Raw genomic sequence first — 15,904 nt, forward strand, 5'->3', positions numbered from 1 at the left:
AAACAATCCATGAGGAACTCTCAGAGGATTTTCTGGAGAAATCCCAGGAGAAATTCCAGGAGGAATTCCTGGAGGAACCTCTGGAAGAATCCTTAGAGGAATCTCTAGAGGCGGAAAACCTGGAAAATTCCTAGTGGAATTCTTGAAATTATTTCTGAAGGAATCTCTGGAGGATTTCCCGGAGAAATTCCTGGAAGAATTCCTGAAGAAGTACCTGGGGTTATTCCTGAAGGAGTTCTTGGTGGAGTTCCTTAAGGAGTCTCTGGAGAAATGCCTGGATGAAATCCAAGAGAAATACCAGGAGAAACTCCTATAAAACATCAGAAAGGACTCCTGGAGGAATGCCGGGAGGAATACCTGGAATAATTCCAGGATGAATTTGAAGAGGAATTCCTGGGGGAATTTCTGAAGGAATCCCTGGAGGTTTTCCTGGAAAATTCCTGGACAAATTATCGTAGTAATTTCGGACGGCATTCCTGGAGGTATTTATCCACCAATTCCGGAGGGATTCCTTCAAGAGCTTCTCCTGGAATTCCTCCAAGCAATTCTCCAGGAATTACTCCAACAACTTCTCCAGGAATTCCACCAAGAACTATTGCTGGAATTTCTCCAAGAACTCCTACTGGAGTTCCTCCAGGTATTCCTCCAGGAATTCCTCCAGGTATTCTTCCGGGAATTCCTCCAGGTATTCTTCAAGGAATTCTACCAGGAATTCCTTCAGGAATTCTTCCAGGAAATCTACCAGTAATTATTCCAGGAACTATTCCAGAAATTCCTCTAGCAAGAATTCCTCCTGGATTTCCCTCAGGAATTCTTCCAGAAATTTCTCAAGGAATTTCTCCCAGAAAAATTTCTGAAGGAATTTCCGGAGGAAGCCCTTAGAGGAGGAATCCCTGGAAAACTCCTAGAGGAATCTATTTAGAGAAATTCTTTGGGGCACGGATTAAGGATTGTGGGGGCCCAGGGCCCGAGTGGATGGAGGAGGCCCTCGGAGAGATGAGCAATTTTTTTGCTATATTTTCGAACAGTTTTTGAGCAATATGAAAAATAAAGTTAATGTTAGCAACCGAAAAAGGGCTTTGTGGGGGGCCCTAAAATGTGAGGGCCCGGGGCCCTGGCCCCCCTTAGATCCGGCCCTGGAGGTATCACTAGAGGAATAACTGAAGGCATTTCGGGAGGAATCCCTGGAGGGAAAATTCCTGGATAGAATCCTGGACGAAACCCTGAAAGAAATTCTTGAAGAATTCTCGGGGGAATCCCAGGAAAATTTCTAGTGGAATTTCTGAAGAAATTACCGAAATTATTTCTGAAGGAATTGAAGGATTTCCTGGAGAAATGCCTGAAGAAATTCCTGGAAGAATGCATGAAGAAATACCTGAGGTAATTTCTGAAGGAATTCTTGGTGGAATTCCTGAAGCAGTCCCTGAAGAAATACCTGAATGAAATCCTGGATCAATTTTGGGAGGAGTTCCTGGGAGAATTTCTCAAGGAATCTCTGGAGGATTTCTTGGAAAAATCCCTAAAGAAATAGCCGTAATTTCTGAAGGAATCCCTGGCGGATCAAATCCGGAGTAATTTCTGAAGGAATTCCTTCATAGGAGTTTCGAAAAGAATTCCTGGTATAATTCCTGTTGAAAATATTAAAGGTATTCCTGAAGCAGTCGTTGAATGAAAAAAAAAATCCTGGAGGAATCCCAGGATAAATTCCTGAAGAAATCCAAGAAGCAATTCCTCACGAAATACCAGGAAAAGTTTCTGATGAAATCCCAGGAGGAATACAAAAAAAAATCACTGAGGAATTCCTAAAAAAAAAGTACCGTAAACCGGGGTCTATTTGATCAAAGGGGTGAAATTGATCATTCGGGTAGTGCATTGTAATTCCATGCTAGGAACGTCTAAAAGTTGTAATGATCTTAAACATTTCAATTCACCCAGTTCATACATGTCTAGTGATAACTATGAACTTTTAAACTTTTAGAAGAAAGTTAGTTCTGCCTTTTATTTTTAGGAATTTTTAATGTATTTCTCACTTAGCTGAAATCATTGACACCAAACAATCGATTGTCACAAAGACTTCCCGTAAATTTTCTGTTATAATATTTTTATACAGCCTTGATTGTGAAGATATGTAGCTATTCTGAACATAAATCAGTTTAAAAATGTTATTTTTTATGAAATACTCATTTATCTATTGTGATAGATATCACTTATTTCAAAGGAAATTACCTATCTTTAGGCGTTTGGAGGCAATTTCAAAGTTTAATTTTGCATTTTAACAGGTAAATTTATTAGTTGTAAAAGTTTTAACGCGATATTCGGGTTTAAAAGAGCTAAATTGAGGGGATGGTAACATAAGGCTGAATTTCAAAAGGCTGAATGCACAAAAGGCAGAATGCAAAAGGCTGAAATCAAGAAAGTGTAACATAAGGCTGAAATTACAAAAGGCTGAAAATAAGAAAGCCTGAAAATACGAAAATGCATTTATAAGTTATATCACTTCTTCCTTTTCTTGGAGTAACACCCGAACTGAGATCACGATTAGTATCGAAGGCGTTCAATAACCCATAGCATTATGACCAGTCGTAAAACTTTCTGATTCAGAACATGGTAATTGAAGCAAGTTCCCCCAAAAAGGCTTAGTTTGGCCAACCGTGAACTAAGGGACGGTCAATCATCAGGCTCAAGCAAAACCAATGCGAGTGTCACAGCTGTTGGTAATCGACCTACTAGCGAATGCGTTTGAAAACTATTTCAGCCTTATGTTATTTCAGCCTTTTGATGCTTTCAGCCTTTTGTAATTTCAGCCTTTCGTGTTTCAGCCTTTTGTTATTTCAGCCTTTCGTTATTCAGCCTTTTATACGTAACCCAAATTACGCGGAAAAGAAAATTTTTCTTTCTAACCGGATGTTCAATTGTATCAATTTTGCCCCAAAGTGAAATTTTCAATTTTTTGATTGACTGCAAGTTTAAATTTGCTGAATAAAATTCACATTACGTAGTTTCATGGAGATCCACCGGGTACTGATTTTACAGAAATTCTTTTGGCAATATTTAAATTTCTACTAATGTTATCCGCAAAACTTGTTTTAAAGTGATCAATTTGACCCCGGATAACGGTACGTAAGGAGTGTATCGGAAAGTAGTTGAAAATGTTCAGGATGCTCTATCTCGAAGCTGGTTTCGTCTTTTCATTTCGGTTCTTCTATGAAATCTTCACAATATAGTGAAGTTTAGAACAGCTAGGAAAAATTTGGAAAATGTTTAGTATTATTGAAAATATGGTTAAATGAATACACCTCACAAAATAAAAATCTGCACAAAATGCAATTTTCGAACATTTCAAAAATCTGTAGCACATAAAATTTGTACGATAAAAAATCTGGAAAATATTGATGCTTGTTAACAGTTATGTACACATAACATATCATTTAACACCGACTTTCAAAATTCATATTTTCGATAGAAAAATCTCATATATCTACAAAATGGTCCAGTCCAAAAAACGTCTATTTTTTGGTTAAACTTAGAAGATCTGCTTTCAATATCTTAAAAGGTAATAACATTCTAATTTTTGCTCTAACTTACTCGTCCATAAATCAAAAAACATACCCTATTTAAAAAATGCGAATTTTTCATTTTATGTATTTTTTATTTACGTAAACATGATTTGGAGGAGCATAGAGAAAAGAGGTTCCTCAAAAATGGCATTTTTTCATTTTTAAGAATTGCGCTTAAATGCAGTGGAGATTTTTCTTGAAAAAAAATAATTTGCCTTTTTCATGAGGATTCTGGAGCTTATTATATTTGCACACAAAAGTTAACAATTTTCGAGCATTATCGAACTTTTTTCGCAATTTCATTTTTTTAGAAGGTGTGCAAAAATTTAAAAACATGCATTCAGTAATCTAGGTTAAAGCCCCAGTTAAAAGAACATGTAAGGAAAATCATAAAAGCCATTTCTTTTTTCAAGGATTTATACAGTACCTCCAAAAATAAAATTACTTAAAAGTTGTATTAAACTATTTTTGAGGTTATTGTAAACATTTTCAACTACACCTCGACCTTTTTTTACGTCCATGCTTGGCTAAGCGACAAAAAATTCTACCGATAAGACATTGAGCAAACTCAACAGCTTTATATTTTTTAAAACATCTTCGTGATTGGGAGAAGTGTACAAAAATATAAAAATGTGTATTTTGATCATTATTTTGTCTGTAGAATTTTTTTTCGCTAAGCCAATAGTGGACGTAAAATAAGGTTTGGGTGTACTTTACGATACACTCCTGAGAAGAACGTTTGGATATTTTGTACAACTTTTTAAAGCAATTTCTGGATTTATTTTTTGATTAATCTCTTGTATTCTTTGGAGAATTTCCTGGCTTTTCAGTCCGATTGTGAGATAAAAAAAACACCTCCAAAGAATACTCCAAGAACAGTCGTAATCCATCAACAATTAATCTCTTGTTAAATTTTTTGATAGAATTTCTAGAAGACATTCCTGCAGAAATACTTCAAATAATTTCAGATGGAATTATTGGGGCAATCTGGAGAAATATAAGGAGAAATCCCTAAGGAAATCTTTGAAGGAATATCTGCAGAAATACCTTAACAGATCTCTGGAGAAATTCATGAAGAAAACCTAGAAAAAAAAAACACTGGAACAATCCCCAGAAATCTCTTAAGATATCCCAGGACAAATCGCCGAAGAAATGTCTGATGAAATTCCTAGGTGAAATCTTGAAGGAATCTCTGGAGGAATCCATGATGTAATCACTGCACTGGAGGAATTGTTCATACTCATATAAATAGTTTACAATAGGATCTAAAAATCTAAAACGATCAATTTGATTGCTCAAAACTGCAATGTCGATTAGCATATTCACAAATCGGGGGGGGGGGGGGGGGGTGGGGTTGGTTTGAAAAGTCCCAAAAAAATGACCACGTGGTTTATGGACAGCCCCTTAAAAGTAATTTAAAGGCAGGCCCCCCTGGGCCTCTCCAGAAAAAAAACCTAATGATTTTATGGATTTCTTAAAAAAAATAACGCCAATGCTTTTCATAATACTTCCCTTTGGACAAAGCGTGCGCCATTAGAGTATCCAGATATACGTGTGTAAATATTTTACACAAGGTGCCACCGAGCGAATAATATAATAAAAATATTTTGATTTTATTTTTTGATTATTTTTTTAATTAAAACATTTTTTTTAAGTTTCTTTTGAAGAGAATAATGCATTAAATTAAATAAAGAGTGTATCGAAAATTAACTGTTACAGTTTCTAATGAAAACTGCATGCATAAATGATAAGATGTACCTTTCAATGAATGCACCACATCCAATTTATATTGTTTTAGAAATTTGTGTTGAAATATATTTGGTTTTTGAGGAACAAAGGGATTTCGGATAAGATTGGGAAAATTGTTTATAAATTGGATATGACAGAAAAAAGATCCACTAAGCAATTAATTCGGAAACTTCAAAATTTCGCCAAATTTTCACACGTTTTGCCTCTTGGTGTATGGTATTGTGATGTTTTAGGCATATGAAATTTATTTTGACAAGAGTTTTATGAATTTTGATGATGTTTCAGAATTAATTGCTAAGTGGATCTTTTCTTCTGTTATACCCAATTTTTTTTTTTTCTTTGGATTTGTCATTCAGACAGGCTAAGACCATAGTTGATCCATCTCGCCACATACCCAATTTTTAAAATCAGTTTATTTCTCAAAATCTAAATATTTTTCAACACAGATTACTAAAACAATGTAAAATGGATGTGGTGCATTTATTGAAAGGTATATTGTATCATTTTTGCATGTAGTTTTCATTTGAAACTGTAACTAGTATATGGTGGATCTTTTTTTGTGCCAGTCACTGTATACTGATGCGGAGAACAGTGCCACGATCTCTAAATTTCATCATTCATTTTTCGGTCAAATGGCATTCGGCCAAACGGCGTTCGGCCAAATGACCTGGAACCCTTCACAATTTGGAAATTTGGAAAATGTTTAGTAGGGGGATTAGGGGCATAATTGACACCCGGGGCGAAATGGACACCCCTGTTTTTGCCGAAACTATTGAGTTTTATGTGAAACTTTTAATGCATAAGCGTAAAGGAACAAGTCATGGTTCTATTTTTCAAAACTACCATGTATTTTGCTCCAACATAACCGAAATATCGTTGAAATTGAAATATGTTTTTCATATGGTGAAATTCTTATAATTTCGAAGCAGTATCAAATAAGGTATAACGAGTGTTTGAGTGTGTCCATCGTAAAAACAAGTGAATTGTTACCTTACCTACATGTATACGAAGACTTAGCAATACAGGTATTTTATTTTTGATCAGAATTTACTTAAAATAGCATTTTTAATGTTGTAGTCGATTCAGGGCGAAATGAACACTGGCAATTACGAATGGATATACGCGCATTGCATACTGTTAGGCGTTTAGAGAGTTTGAAAAAATGAATCCGATTATTTTAGCCTAAAGTTTATTTAATTAACTTTGATGTTATGTAAACTCGTCTAAGAAGGAGTATTATACCTGTGGTATTGATCTCCGTAGGCAAATTACTTAACTGGTCGATGAAACCAAAGAATTAGCATAAAATATGCAGGGGTGTCCATTATGCCCCGATGGGTGTCCATTTCGCCCCGTACCTTTCCTGCCAGCCCTGAAAAACACACGGTTTACAATCCATAATTTCTTCACAATAAAGACATTCTACCTCCTGTAAACGATTGAAAGACATAGGAAACAAGTTAAAGTTTTAAGACAACTGATAATATGTTAAGTTTTACTCTGTTATACAGGCCTAACGTACTCATTTGCTTAGGGAGTCCATTATGCCCCTAATCCCCCTATGTTTAGCACACCAGCATCAGATGGCAAAAAAATGTTATTCGACTCCATTAGCTGTGACTAATCCAAAAAGTACTGGGCGAGCCAAAATAATTGTTTGCAACTAAAAGCATCGACCATCTGCTGCGGCACTAACTTGCCGTTAAAAGATAACACCTTCGCCATCGTGCGATTACGAAATTTCCCATTTAAAAACCGATTCACTAACTGATAAGAAAGTTGCGAATGGCGGTGGTACTGTGTGCGACGACGATGACAAATGACAACTGGGTCAAGGCGGCACACACAGAGTAATGCACTTTCCGAAAAACACCCGTTTATTTTTCATCTTGAAAAAGTAGAAAATCAAGATAAGTTGAAGGGAAAAAGCGCGCCACCGTGAAAAGTTTTTCCCCCCGTTAGGAAACAGGAAGGGCAACGGGGGTGACCGACCACGTTGTGGTTGAATTTTTATTGCCAATTTCCGTGAGCTTATGCCGTGTGCCGTATACATACATAACTCAGTAAAAGACAACACAAACTTTCTTCCGTCCTTCAGGAAGCGGGTGTAAGCCTTGCTAAATATAACCCGACGACAGGTTGGTTTTATGACTTGACTGGATAGCAAAATTATTCGACACAGCAGTAAAGACGCATGGAAGAAGAGATCGGGAGTGGGAGGAGATTTATTTGCAACCATTTCAAAGGATATGGAACCAGTGGATTCCGCTTAATTGATTATCGATTGGGTATGGATGGATAATACTGTTGAAGTGATTTACCGATGATGATCACATAACGAGTATTGAGAAGAGTCACGCAATTCAGCAATTGAACTTGAATAAACTGGACACGGTTGATAAATAGCAAAAACAATAAAATCGACTCCGAGTTTTTTTTTTTTGTTCCTTTATTATCTAATTTCAGAATGTACCTATCTCCTGCTGGCACATGGTGCACCGGTTAAAGTGAAAAATCAACAAGGATGGTCCCCACTAGCCGAGGCCATTTCCTACGGAGATCGGCAAATCAGTGAGTATTGGATAAATAATCAAACCTATAATTTGAAGTGAACACAATATATAGATGAAGTCAAAACGCATTTTTTGGTATTTGAAAACGTTTTTTTTCCAAAATAATATATATTTGAAGTGGTGCAAAGAGAAATTCGAGAAAGTTTTTAAGTAAATACTTGAAGTCATGTTATTTCCTAATGTATACTAAATTGATATCTTTGAATCAGATAAATGAGCATTTCTAGCTCTACGAACAAGTCGCGTATACGCGACTTTTATCAATTCAAATGAAATTCCGCTCATGTGTTACGCTTTTATCTGAAAATGTTTTTCATGATATTTGATTTGCAAGCCCAAGCGGCTTGGGTTCCAATCTGGTGGCCAAAACTCTAGATAGAATGCATGTTATTTAACGTGCTGCTTCGGATACCATGCAATATGGTTATCTATCCATTTGGTTTGATGAGTAAGACTCAAAAATAAATAACCGACGCCATTTTGAAATCCAAAGTAGCTAGAAGTCAATAATTGATATTTGAAGCCATTTTTAAATCCATGATGGCGGCCACGGAATGAGCTATGAGCTATGATAAAATGCAGTATGGGTATTAAGGTGGCCCACACTTATACGAAAAACAAAAATTTCGAAAAATGCTAAGTCTTACCTCCCGAATCAGTTGTTTGGACTCCCAGAAGCTACGTTCAAAATTTGAGCCAAATCGATTAAGCCTAAGGGGGCGCTCCGCCACAATAGATCAACAATTGGTCGCAGTGGAAATGTACCCAACAAGGAAAAAAAAAAAGGGGGCGCTCAAAACGCTTGAAGTTTGTATGGGAAAACTTGGCCAAATGTATGCAGAAATTTTAAGTTTTCGAATTTTGCCGCTAGATGGCATTGTAAGCGTTCAATAAATAAACCCTTTGGTATTATTGTTGGTAAATAACTTTGTCGAAGACCGCAAAATGATCCGACGTCTGTGTAAAAAGTTATACCCTAGTTAAAGTGAGGCAAGACATTATTGTTGTTTTTCCAGTACATGTAAAGGAATAATATCAATAATGAAATCTCAACACTTCGCCTCACTTTGCCTAGGGTATAACTTTTTTCACAGACGTCGGATCATTTTGCGGTCTTTGACAAAGTCGTTTGGTATTTAGTCACCTACAATAATACCAAAGGGTTTATTAATTGAACGCTTACCTAGCAGCAAAATTCGAAAACTTAAAATTTCTGCATACATTTGGTCAAGTTTTCCCATACAAACTACAAGCGTTTTGAGCGCCCCCTTAGGCTTAATCGATTTTGCTCAAATCTTGAACGTAGCTTCTGAGAGTCCAAAACAACTGATTCAGGAGGTAAGACTTAGCATTTTTGGAAATTTTTGTTTTTCATATAAATGTGGGCCACCCTAATGGGTATCTATCTATCGGGCTTGTTGATTTAAAGGGGTAGAGGGTGAGGTATAGGGTAAGGGTAGAGGATTAGAGAAGAGGGTAGGGTGAATGATTAGGGTAGACGGAAGGATAGAAAATAGTGTAGGGTTCAGGTAGAGAGTAAGGCAGATGGTAAGGTTGAGGTGAAAATGGAGCATAGGATAGAGGGCAGGATTAAGGATTTAAGGATTTTTACCGGAATTTATTCAGGCGTTCCTCTCGAGAATCTTCCCAGGATTCCTCTCGGGATTCATTCAGATGTTCCTACCGGAATTCCTGTAGGGATAACGGCTGAGATCTCTTCAGAGACTTCTGCACTGCCGTAATTCTGCAAAGTGACGTAAGCGACATTGATAGTTTTGACCCATTTTTTGGTTATTATGCAAAAATCTCTTGCTCATCCTCTAAGTTTCTTTCCATAGATGATAGACTACGATTAGATCTTGCATTTTAATACAGCAGGCATACCATAGTGTCATTTTTACACAAGATATTATATATAATATACCAAAAAAAATCGACATTTTGAATGGCGCTTACGTCACTTTGCAGAATTACGGCAGTGCAGGGATTACTTAAGAAAATCCTGAATGGATTCTCTCAGTTATTCTATTCGGCATTCCTTCAAAGATTCCTTCCGGGATTACTGCTGTAATTTCTTAAGGGAATCCTCCCGAAAAGAAATATTCTCTCTTCTTGGCGTAACGTCCTCATTGGGACAATGCCTGCTTCTCAGCTTAGTGTTCTATGAGCACTTCCGCAGTTATTGACTGAGAGCTTTCTCTGCCAATGACCATTTTGCATGCGTATATCGTGTGGCAGGCACGAAGATACTCTATGCCCAAGGAAGTCAAGGAAATTTCTTTCACGAAAAGATCCTGGACCGACCGGGAATCGAACCCGTCACCCTCAGCATGGTCATGCTGAATACCTGTGCGTTTACCGCCTCGGCTATATGGGCCCTTGAAAAGAAATATTAAAGAATTTTAATGCCGAAATTTCTTCAGATTTTTAAGCTTTCTTGGCGAAATTCTGATGGAATTCTTTCGAAAATTCTTCCCGAGTATTTTCAGAGATATCTTCTATGATTCTTTCAGGGATTCCTGCTGTGCTTCCAGTAGGGATTCCTTCCAAGGTTCCACTAAGGTATTCCTCAGATATTCTCTTCGTGATTTCTTCAGGAATAACTTTAGGAATTTCTGCCAGAATTGCTTCAGAAAATCCTGAAAGGATTCTTCCAGACCAGACATTGTAGCCAGCATTCCTTCAGGGATTCCTGCTAGAAACTTCACAGATTCTTCCCGGTATTCTTTCAAATATTTCTGACGGGATATATTCAGAGAATCCCAGTAAACTTCTTCCAGGTATACGTGCCGGGATTCCTGCTGGTATTCTTTGAAAGATTCTTCTCGGGATTTTTGCAGAGATTCCTCGCGGGATTTCTAGTGTGATTTTTCAAGAACTCCTACCGGGCTTCCACCTGAGATTCCTTTCATAATAATGCTTCAAAAATGCCTTATATCCCGGGATACCCGGGATAGAACATCCTGAAAGGATTCTGTCACGTGTTCTAGTCAGCAGTCCGTCCGGGTATTCCTTCATAGATCCCTTCCAGAATAACGTTAAAGATTCCTTTAGGGTTTTGGCTAGGATTGCTTCAGGGATTGCTCCTTGTATTCTTTCAAAGACCTCCTCACGGAATCTTACGGGATTCTTTTAGGTATTTGTGCTTCCTGCTGGGGTCCCTTCAAAGATTTTTCCCTGTTTCTTTACAGTCCTCGAAGAATCTCTCCTATAATTCCTTCCCCTTATTTAAATTATTCTTTAAGGAAGTCCTGCCAAGCTTCCATCTGTGATTTCTTTAAGGATCCCATCAGGGATTCTATACGGGATTTCTTCCGGGATTCTTTTGTGACTTCCAGGTATTCCTTCCGGGATTTCTACAGGGAAACTTCATCCAGCGTGAGTTACAGCTAATGAGAACCGTGAACTCCACGGTTTAATGAGACCGTGAACTCCACGGTCTGTTGGCAACATTCGATTGAATCAAAAGTTCTCTCCCCTTCCCCACATTGACACAACCCAGACGTAATAGGCACTATTCTCGAATTTCTCGAAGGTTTCGGAGAAGCTTTTCAGAGCCCATTATATGTTTAGCCTTTCAAAGGGACTCCCTCTGAAACTCCAGACTGCTTCAGGAGCTAGAAGGGCTTTTGTGGAGCCTCGTGGTCGTGCGGTTAGCGTCACCAAGCGTACCATATGTATCGTGTAATATGTATCGTGTATGTTGTCTAGTGTTAAGTTTCATTCAGTCTGTACAGCCTTTGGCTGAAAACGGCGTCCGTGTCTTTTTTAGAGGAGTTTCAAGAAGACTCCATAGCGATCCAAGGCGATAAAGAGTATCTGAAATTTTAGGGAAACTTACTGGGATTCTCAGTTTCCAGCCTTCACGGAAATATGTATCCGTTCATATTTATTGTCACGGTGTGTTGTGTAGAACAACTTTATTATAAAAAATAAGTAAGTCTGAAATTTTGCCCAATGATACTTTGGACCATTCCCTTCAATTTGCTGGGTCGGTGGAAAACATCCATCGGGGGGTCTAGAACAACAATTTTTTTTTTAAGGTTTTTCATGCAAAAACTATTAAAAGCGCATATTGTGAATTATTGCATCTCCTACAAATAGTCACAACTATTTTGTCTTTGAAGATAGAACCATAAAATTTTCAGGCGTTTCGAAGTAGTATGCGTAAATGACTGTGTGAAAATTTCATTGAAATATGTTGAATGGTTTTCAAATAATAGCAAAACTATCAAGCGAATTCTAAAATACTAAGCTTAGTGGCAAAAGTCCATCAAAATATCTATATTTTTTATGTAATAATACATGAAAAATATTTAATTCTAAGCACCTTAAGCCATTATGATGGCGGTACTGTGGAAACTTGTTTTTCAAATGATAAACAGATACATAGTCAAATAGATGAAAGGAAAACACACACACCGCCATTATGTAGCGTTTCACTAATGTATTGATTATTTATTTCAAGAACGTGGTTTTGCGTATACATGTTTATTTTTTCCATTTTTTTTTTTAAATGATTAAGGTCTTATCTAAGTATCAAATTGCAAACGAAAGGCTTTAGGGGAGCGTGTCACAATAATTTAGATTACAAAAAAAACTGTTTGTTATTTTTTCGAAAGATATAGTTTTATGTTGAAAATATTCTCCTAGTAAACGAAGCCCTAACAATGATCAATCACTCTTCCTCATACTTGGAGGTTTCAAATTACACAGAAAATATTTTTTGAGACATCATATGCAAATCGATAAGGTTTATTTATTTATTTTTAACTTTTAATTTTGTAAGCAAATCGATAAGACTATTTAAATCATTGTTATCAAATTGTTTTTCCTTGGCTTTATGCTGAACAGCCTAATTTTCATGCTTAATGTAGAAACATTTTCAAAAAGTACTCCGTTCTTTCAACTATTCTTTCAGTACCTATTATCAGTTATTTGTTAATAAATGGTGGCATAAGCAATAAGCATCATATTGCTATTAAATTAAAGAAAAACTTAAGTTAAGGCCAACAGCTATGTCAAATATCGTGGAATAATCCAGAAACTATGTTTAGTACCTTAAAGTTGCCCTTGATCGAATATTGCCCAACTGAATTCTGTTTTGAATGCAGTTCTCGTTATTGTGGCCTTCAAGACAGTGGTTCAATATAGGCTCATACCCACAACTTCAATGCTATTATGAGGTCTTTAACAGAGTTAACTAGTTTTTATTCTTTGACGAAGGTGAAATACTATTTAATTTTGTAATTTAGTATCTGTACTTTTTCCTCGAAACAGAGATGTTTCCCAATCCTCGAGTGCTTTTCTTGGCTTACCAAATAACATTAAAATATTTTTTAGGGAAGGCCGACATGCTCAGCAATCATGATAATTGTGTTTATTATAGGATTCGTAATAGAAGCATACTTGTACTTGTGAACATGTATACGCAAAACCACGTTCTTGAAATAAATAATTAATATTTTAGTGAAAAGCTACATAATGGCAGTGTGTGTGTTTTCCTCTCATGTATTTGACTATGTATCTGTTCATCATTTGAACAACAAGTTTTCACAGTACCGCCATCATAATGACTCAAGGTGCTTAGAATTAAATATTTTTCATGTATTATTATACAAAAAATATATAGATATTTTGATGGACTTTTGCTACTAAGCTTAGTATTTTGGAATGCGTTTGATAGTTTTGCTATTATTTGAAAACCAATCAACATATTTCAATGAAATTTTCACACAGTCAGCTACGCATACTACTTCGAAACGCCTGAAAATTTTATGGTCCTATCTTCAAAGGCAAAAAAGTTGTGACTATTTGTAGGAGATGCAATAATTTCCAATATGCGCTTTTAACAGTTTTTGCATGAAAAACCAAAAAAAAAATTGTTCTAGACCCCCCGATGGATGTTTTCCACCGACCCAGAAAATTGAAGGGAATGGCCCAAAGTATCATTGGGCAAAATTTCAGACTTACTTATTGTTTTGTTTTAAAGTTGCTCTATAAACACACCGTGTGGTATTCAGGGATGGTACACAAATAACGTAACGCTAAAATTGTTCATTTCAGACTCCCTCCCTCTCCCTTGTGACGCTTTTTGTATGAATACCCAATTTTGTTAGACTCACCTAACTTCATCGTATGATGCCCTAATTACGATACAGACAGAATCAGAATTTGTCGCGAAATAGACGCCGACAAGAGCAACAGCGTAGGAGGTAAAACAAACCCAGTAGAATCGAATCAATAACTGACGTGCGACTATATTTTGTGACACATTTTGACTACGTGGAGTGATAATCTATCCTTCGCGAAAGGCCCACCGTGGGTCTCAGTGGGCTTCAAAGTCCAGGGTGTCCTATCGTTTCAAAGCGATGCAGGGGTTTCAAGGTGGGGTTTGGGAACTTTTATGGCGTTCTCGAAAGTTTGAGACAAAGGTCTTGGAGCTTCAGTGGACTTTTGAAGGTATATCAAAGCGTTTCAATTTGTGTTAGAGGATTTCCTAGCCAGAGGACTTCGACACAGTTCAAGAAAAGTTGTTAAGAGGGTTAAAAAAGGTTTCAAGGCGTTTCAGTAAGTTTCAAGGAGTTTTGCGCTCCAGGGGGCTCAATATGATATGGGTGTATTTTCCCGGAGTTTCAATGAATTTCAGGAGAGTATCAAGGCGTCTCGGGGAACTTCATGGCACTTCATGAGAGTTTTGTTCAAATTAAGCTTATGTGGGATTCCAGAAGGCTTGCACATATGTATGTTCCATGGCACTTTAAAACGTTTCAGTGGGTTATAGAAGGTCTAAGGGGATTGATGTGGATAACTAGGCGGTTTAGAGAGGTTTCATTACATTCGAGGTTTTACAAACTGAAAAACCAATTTTGAAGAAATACTATTATTATTATTATTATTATTATTATTATTATTATTATTATTATTATTATTATTATTATTATTATTATTATTATTATTATTATTATTATTATTATTATTATTATTATTATTATTATTATTATTATTATTATTATTATTATTATTATTATTATTATTATTATTATTATCTTTATTATCGAAATTTTCAGCCAGGGGCTGGTTCATCTCCGATCCACTGTATGACATTCATTTGGCATAGCTCCTATTAACTTTAGATGTTTCAATGGGATTGCGTCAAAACTAAAGACAATTAATTAACAAAGTATTTTGATACAAAATACAATAATTAAAAAGATGATCTTATAACCACTGAAGTGATTTAGCAACTTGATAAATACGAACAACTATCACAGTTTCTAAAACATCTAAAAAAAAAACTAAAGTTCAAAAAGTGTTTAAAAAGCTATGGTGTACTGGACAGAATGAAGTACGCATTGGTCGATTTTCATACAAAATTTGGGGCTCTTGGATTTTGGAAATTTAGAGCGTTAGGAGCTCTGAATCTCAACTTATAGTGCACAGATTGACTTCGCAAATCTCTAATTTCGAGAATAATCGAAAAAAAACGATTTTGAATTAATTCTGAAATTTTAATACTTAGACAAATATGTATGTTCTTCTGCAAAGTTAATCAGTCTAACAAAACACGCAACTTTCCTTAACAACCTGTTAATTAAAAACTTATAGATTGCAAAATACCGTCAAATAAGGTTACTTTAACCCTCGAACGATCACGCTGTTGTATTTTGTACAACACGTTGAAATAATCTCGCTTTTCGTGTTCTGCATTAGCGTGGTGCTGGGAAGGTTAAAGCAATATCATTGAAAATCTAAACTAGAGGATTTCCTGGAGTGATAGTTAGGCTAACAATTTTGGATTTCATGAAGATACTTTCAGCGGAGCTTCTGCTGGAGTCCCAAATTTCACTGAATTGTTTGAAGCTTTAAAGTGCCGTAAACGCTTAGACAACACATCTGTTAAATCATGGCTCAGACAAGCATTCAAAGTAAGTTATGCATTAGGCGTGTTCCATCTGTATCGCCCACTCCTCGTATTACTGTGTAGAATATGATTGTTTTAGACCACAATTTGGAATACAATTG

The 15,904-nt window shown here is 36.3% G+C and overlaps 1 protein-coding gene across 2 annotated transcripts in view; it reads left to right on the plus strand.

Annotated features, from left to right (window-relative positions):
- The window catches only part of LOC109405902 (ankyrin repeat domain-containing protein 13C), a 56,442-nt gene that overhangs the window by 17,827 nt on the left and 22,711 nt on the right, over nucleotides 1-15,904 (plus strand). For both annotated transcript variants that reach the window (XM_029858762.2, XM_029858763.2), the window contains exon 3: nucleotides 7,773-7,877. In XM_029858762.2, the coding sequence (XP_029714622.1) occupies nucleotides 7,773-7,877 (105 nt within the window). The remainder of the gene's footprint in view (nucleotides 1-7,772; nucleotides 7,878-15,904) is intronic.

The sequence above is a fragment of the Aedes albopictus genome, chromosome 2 (genome assembly GCF_035046485.1).
Source record: "Aedes albopictus strain Foshan chromosome 2, AalbF5, whole genome shotgun sequence".
In the NCBI taxonomy this organism is placed as follows: Eukaryota; Metazoa; Arthropoda; class Insecta; order Diptera; family Culicidae; genus Aedes; species Aedes albopictus.